This window comes from Emiliania huxleyi (genome assembly GCF_000372725.1).
Source record: "Emiliania huxleyi CCMP1516 unplaced genomic scaffold EMIHUscaffold_298, whole genome shotgun sequence".
NCBI lineage: Eukaryota > Haptophyta > Isochrysidales > Noelaerhabdaceae > Emiliania > Emiliania huxleyi.
The window spans coordinates 76,099-82,537 of NW_005199785.1; the positions used below are offsets into that span (position 1 = coordinate 76,099).

General features: G+C 63.5%; 1 protein-coding gene across 1 annotated transcript; it reads left to right on the forward strand.

Moving 5' to 3' along the window:
- Positions 1–1,065: 1,065 nt before the first annotated feature.
- On the forward strand, positions 1,066–3,912 carry EMIHUDRAFT_458083 (hypothetical protein). The gene is made up of 5 exons (XM_005775643.1): positions 1,066–1,734; positions 1,913–2,342; positions 2,492–2,579; positions 2,864–2,999; positions 3,405–3,912. Exons 1-2 carry the CDS (start codon positions 1,099–1,101, stop codon positions 2,162–2,164), a joined length of 888 nt encoding a protein of 295 aa, XP_005775700.1. The 5' UTR covers positions 1,066–1,098; the 3' UTR covers positions 2,165–2,342; positions 2,492–2,579; positions 2,864–2,999; positions 3,405–3,912.
- The last annotated feature ends 2,527 nt before the right edge of the window (positions 3,913–6,439 follow it).

The window sequence follows — 6,439 nt, forward strand, 5'->3', positions numbered from 1 at the left end:
TAGTCAATCCTTGGATCTTGGGTACGATTGTGAGCGCCGCCGCTCATAGTCCTACTGTACAAGATGTAGGATTGCGAGCGCTACTGCTCGCAATCGGAGGCATGTTGCTCGGATTGTGAGCAAAGCTGCTCGCAATCCTAGGCTTTGCTCGGATTGCGAGCGCGCTGGTAGTAGTCGTAGGCGTCACCAGTCACCTTGGGAGCGGAGCTGCTCTTAGTCCTAGAAAGAAGACGTAGGATTGCGAGCGTGGGTGCGACACAGTCGCACAGAGATGCTACGATTGCGAGGAGTGCTGCTCACAATCCTTCGACTTCTAGGATTGAGAGCGAGGCCTGCTCTCAATCCTATGTATGAGAGAGAGAGATTTTTAGCAATACCAAACAACTCTAACACTCACACGTCATTTGGGGCCTGGAGCCCTGTTCACGCGCGCGCGAGACGTGCAGACAGGGTTGCCAGGTGAGAGCGAATGGCGCGGTTCACGCCTCGCACAACAGAGAGAGAGATGCGCTCTGCACTTGGAGCACTGCATGGTGGGACATAAAAGAGAGCGAGTACTTGGGCGAGTAGGCTGTGTGCGGTCGACGCTGCCGCGCGCGACTTTGCGCGCGAGGCGGCGCAGCTTGAGAACGGCGGTGGGCGAGAAGCCGCCGCCGAACGTCTCGTGGAGCAGCAGGTTGAAGTTGTTGCGCTTGTCCGGACTGCTGACATGAGAGAGAACTCCGAGCAGAACCTCTCTGACCTTGCTAGTGTTTGCGTTGATGAGCGGGATGGGGTGCGCCCCAAGCCCACAGGCCCAGGTTAGGTTTAAGCCCACCCCTGGGTTCGGACTTTTTGCGGGGTATGGTATGGTACCATCGCGCAACCCACCTCGAGACCATACCCCCCCGCCTGCTGACAGACCCAGCCTCCCGGCTGCCGGCCTCGGGCGGTCAGGACCATACCCCCCCACCCTTTGGGCTTTACCATACCATACCCCGGAAAAAGTTGGAACCCTGTGAGCGAAAGCGCTGGTGGTGTGTTTCCCCCAAGAAGGCGGCTACGACTACGAGGAAGCTGGTGTGGGCGGTCAGCGCAAGTGGGCCAGCGTGCTCTTTCATGCTGCAAGCTCCGCTCTTGCTGCTTGGCCAGAGAACGGTGAGCGTCGGCGAGTCGGGAACGCTGCGGCTCGTGCACGTGTCGGACGCGCACTACCACCCGTTCGCCACAGCCTGCGAAGACGTGCCGCGAGGCGCCGGTCCTTGCACGCACAGGAACACGACGCAGTTCCTCGCCTCGGTGCTGCACGTTGAGCGGCCGGACCTGGTCGCATTCACTGGCGATGTCATCGACGGCGACTCTTCTCCACCGCAGCTCGCAATGGCGCAGCTGTACGGCGTGGCCGGCGCGCGGCCTTGGGCCGCCTCGCTCGGCAACCACGACGAGGAGTCGACGCTGAGCCGCGACGAGGTGCTCGCGTACGTCACGACGCTGCGCGGCTCGCTGACCGAGCACGGGCCGGTGAAGGGATCGCCGGGCAACTTTTACCTCGACGTCGTCGCGGCGGGCGCGGCGGCGGCGGGCGAGGCGGCGATGCCGGCGCATGTGGCCGCGCCAGACGCGCGGCGTGCGGTGGACGGGGAGAAGGGTGCGCCCGAGCTCAACGCCTCCGGGCGGTCTGAGCCGAGCAAAGAGGGCGAGGCGGCGGGCGGCAAGTTGGTGGTTGCGCGGCTCGTCTTTTTCGACAGCCGGAAGGACTACGCGCGTAGAAGCAGAGAATGCGCATTCCTGCATCCCAACCAGCACTCGAGAGGCACGTATTCCGCTGTATTCAGCGGTATTCACTGTCTTCCTATCCGTTACATTCACGCGGTGCTCTGAAGACACTGCACAATACCGCCTTCCCGCCCTGAGGTTGGTGTTCAGCACGTAGGACCACGTGCGGCAGATGATCAGCGACGCCCAGCTCGCCTGGTTTGTCGAGACGGTGGGCTCCTTGCCGCGCGTGCCGACGCTGGCCTTCTACCACATTCCGCTGCACGAGTACGAGGTCGCCCCGAGCACGAGCCCCGAGATTGCCCGAGATCGCGATGAGCCGAGAGACTCGCCGAGCTTGACCGAGATCGAGGCGTGCCGAGATTTGCCGAGATTTATCGAGCTCGAGACTCGGCGGCGGTCGCTGTGAGGACGCCCGAGATCGCCCGAGATTGCCGTAGATCGCCCGATATCGCCCGAGATTCAGGCGGCGGTCGCTGCGGGGGTGCCAATGTCGGGCGAGATGCGCGAGCCGGTCTGCAGCGACGGGCCGAACCCGCGCGTCTTCCCCGCGCTCAAGGAGGGGGGCGTCGTCGCCGGCTTTTGCGGCCACGACCCGCTCAAACGCCTCTCTGAGTTCGGAGCGGCTGTGCCTCACCAGTCATCCTTGTTGAGAAGTGTAGGCCACGACCCGCTCAAACGCCTCTCTGAGTTCGGAGCGGCTGTGCTCACCAGTCATCCTTGTTGAGAAGTGTAGGCCACGACCACACAAACGACTTTTGTGCCGCGTGGCAGGGGGTGCAGCTCTGCTACGAGGGGTCGCCCGGCTTCACCGCATACGGCAGGTGAAGTGTGAACAGCGGATTTTGAATCAGCGTTCTCCTTGAACGATATCGGTGTCGAAACACCGCTCTGACAGCGCTCACAGCTGTGCCGGGCCTTTTACCTATTCGGTATCACTGCCCAGCCCTCCCGGCCTGTTTCCCTCTAGCGACCGGTCGATGAGAGGGCGGCACGTCGAGATACCCTCATCCCCACCCCCACCCTCATACCCACATCCACCCTCACACCCACCCCCCACCCTCACACCCACACCCACACCCACACCCACGAGTATAATGCGCCCCAGGTGCGACGACGGCGGGCGGAGCTGCTACATGCGCCGCGCGCGCGTGACGGAGCTGCAGATCGACGTGGGGCGGCGCCGCCTCGCCGCCGTGCGGACCTGGAAGCGAGTCGACGCCGGCGGCAGCGTCGCGGCGGCGGCGCGCTCCCTCTCTCGCCCTCTCCCTCCCTCCCTCCCCCTCCCCCTCCCTCCCGACTGCCGACGAGCACTGGGGAGCTACTCCCACTGCCTCCCAAGTACGCCTCTGTGCCCGTGGCCTGGCAGGCCGGTGCCTGCTCTGTGCCCCACACAACACTGCACGCATACCACACCTTTGGGACGGGGTAGGCGCGACTCGACGACGAGCTGCTCTGTGCCCCACACAACACTGCACGCATACCACACCTTTGGGACGGGGTAGGCGCGACTCGACGACGAGCTGCTCTGTGCCCCACACAACACTGCACGCATACCACACCTTTGGGACGGGGTAGGCGCGACTCGACGACGAGCTTCTGTGCCCCACACAACACTGCACGCATACCACGCCTTTGGGACGGGGTAGGCGCGGCTCGACGACGAGTTGCTGTGGACGTCTGCGAACCGGAGCGCCGGCTTGGTGGGCGCGCAGCGCACTGTGTGTGCCTCCCTCGACGTTGGCCCGCGGCGCGACCAGCCGCGCCGCCGCGCCCCTCCTCCCCACCATTGGACGTTGTTTGATTGAGACAGTGGCTTAGAAGAGAATAGAGATCTGAGTACTGAGATGCGGCGCGTGCGCAGTCGATTGGGAGAGTTCGAGAGATTTTGAGATTCTTCTCTTCGATTGGTGGACCGCCGCTCATATTGGCATGGCTGGGGATATTGCAGCTAGAAACAAACAGAGCCGCGTACACCGCTCAGAGATATTTTCAGAGACAGGGAGAGTTTCCCGAGATCCCGTTGGCGGCGTTGCCGTTATCTCATAAAGCCGCCGTAGTACTTCATTCATCATGGGGCGGTTACACCCCGGCGTCCAGAACGATGTAGCTCATGAGTCATGTGTGTAAAGCCGTACCACGGCTTTACGAAGTGGTACCAGCTATGCAAAAAGGGGGGGAGCATACACACATATGAGCATGGAGCTGCTCTCAAGCCACGAAGGAGAATGCTCGAATCACGAAGGACGACGCCTCGGCGCGGCGACAAACTATCAGTCTCTCATCTAAGGTCCTAAACAATCACGCAAGTGGCCAGTCGGCTTTAATGTGTGCCGGTCATACAACGCCTTGATCTGCCTTGACGCAGCAGCAGTGCTCGAGGGGTTGGCCGGTCTCTCCGCACTCGGACGCGGTTTGAACGGGCGTGTCGCGGTGCAGCTCGCACGGCGCTCCCGACGGGAGATTGCGGGGGTCTTTCGGATACCACTCGAACGCCCTGCACTCCGCACCCCTCGCCTCGGTGCACGCCTCCTCGCATGCCTCGGGAGTGGTGATGCGCTTCTGCGCGTGGTACTCGCCCGGCCCGCAGGTAAACGTTCGGCAGGCGCCTGGGGAGCCGTCGCCCGTCTCAAGGTCCGTGAAGCTGTAGTACCCGGGCGGGCAGCTGAACCCGCCCTCGATGCCGGGGTAGCACTCCGAGGGCGACAGGGGCGGCGGGAGCGACGGGGGCGGCGGGAGTGACGGGGGCGGAGACGGCGGCGGCGGCGAGGGCGGCGGTGGCAGGGGCGGCGGCGGTGACGGGGGCGGCGAAGGGGGTCGTGGCGGCGGCGAGCTCGGGGGCAATTCTGGCGGGGCCCCCGGCGGCTGGACTGGCTGAACACCGAGCACGAAGAAGAGCATGGCTGCGAGGGGGGGCGAGAACGAGAGGCGGGCGGGTGGGCGAGGCGAGGCGCGAGAGCGAGGGCCGAGGGGTGGGCGAGGCGCGAGGGCGAGGGGTGGGCGAGGCGGAGGGCGAGGGGGTGGGCGAGGCGCGAGGGCGAGGGGTCGGCCGCTTAGATGGGCGAGGGCGAGGGCGGCTTCCTGGGAATCGGGCAGAAATCGGCGTGCATGCAATTTCATGTGAAAACCAGCAGTGAAAAACGGCGTGCAATTTCATGTGAATAGATAGCCGCGGGGGTGCAGGAGGCGCTCAATTGCTGGGAGGAGGGCGCGTACGAAGCGGAGACGATGGAGGCGCTCGCCGAGTTCGGCGATTGAGCGCCTCCCTCTCTCTCCGGCTGCGCGCATGACCGGTGCGGCCTCCGAGTCGGCATAAAGCGCGCGCGATAAGGTTTTTTCTTGCCTTCCCTGGGACCCTGTTTGCATGTCTGACTGTCACTGTGCGATTTCGGGGCCCGGGGTTGTGCGTTTATGTGAATAGCCGCTCGCTGCGGGGCAAGTTGCGGTGGAGCACGAGTTTCACTGCGAGCACAGCATACGCACGAGAGAGAGAGAGAGAGAGAGCAGTCCTAGTCCCTAACAACACATCTTCCACAGATAGCGACCTCTCATTCGCTCGTCCGCGCCCGTCACTGCTAGTCGGGGCACTCCCGGCGTGCGGCCCGGTCCCGGTCGTCACTCCGGTTGCTCGTCTTCACACCGTCAGAACTCAGCTCCGCTAAGGATCCAGCGTCTGAGACTTGGGCATCTTACACAACTTTTGTAGTAGAGCACAATGGCACCCTTGCATCAAGTGCATCACTTCATTAATAGACCGTAATAGAGGTCCCCGTTTTCGGCCGCCGCGGCCGGAGAGCACCCCCGTCGCCCCCGGGGGCCCGTCGACCCCCCAGGGTTGTCGCCAGAAACGCCGCTACGTACCTGTTCGGGCAAACCATCGAGCTGCATGTCGATTTCGACTTGACGGCGGCATGCAGGCATCACGTCTCCATGCTGCCGTCAAGTTGGAGCCAGTCTGCGGCGACCACAGCGCTCAGAGAGGTACATAGTCAAGAGATTGCGCGAAACCCACACTTCGTTCCAGCCTTCGGAGGCTATCGTGGGGTCGAGCCGGCAGTAGCCGTGACATGTGGTTCCACCACCCCTCGTAGGCTTTGCCTCTGACCGCCACCGTTCCAGGCTGCCTAATGGAATGGAAAGGAAGGCTGGGCGAGCGTATAGAAGCGCTCTCGACCTCGTCGTGGCAGCCTGCACGGCAGCGCTGGCGGGCGCGATGAGCGTCGTGCCACTTGACCCGAGACGGGTCGCAGGCGTCGTACCGAGCGCGTCGAGACCGTCTCCTGATGTGATCTGCACGGGTGAGTCACGTCGGCGTCAAAGGAGCGACGTGCGACCTGTCAGAGCTTGATCTCCAATCTCAGCGGCGTCGAGTCGTCTCCGGCGCGCAACAAAGGTACATCCCCAGGACGCGCAGAGGCAGCTGTGATTGGATGATCAAGCTCTGACAGGTCGCACGTCGCTCCTTTGACGCCGACGTGACTCACCCGTGCAGATCACATCAGGAGACGGTCTCGACGCGCTCGGTACGACGCCTGCGACCCGTCTCGGGTCAAGTGGCACGATGCTCATCGCGCCCGCCAGCGCTGCCGTGCAGGCTGCGATGACGAGGTCGAGAGCGCTTCTATACGCTCGCGCAGCGTTCCTTTCATTCATTAGGCAGCATGGAACGGTGGCGGTCAGAGAT

Bases quoted from the DNA above. Each gene is read 5' to 3' on its own strand.
- EMIHUDRAFT_458083 (XM_005775643.1), top strand. From the start codon at position 1,099: ATGCTGCAAGCTCCGCTCTTGCTGCTTGGCCAGAGAACGGTGAGCGTC. The intron at 1,735-1,912 runs GACTACGCGCGT...TTCAGCACGTAG, and splicing joins TCTTTTTCGACAGCCGGAAG to GACCACGTGCGGCAGATGAT.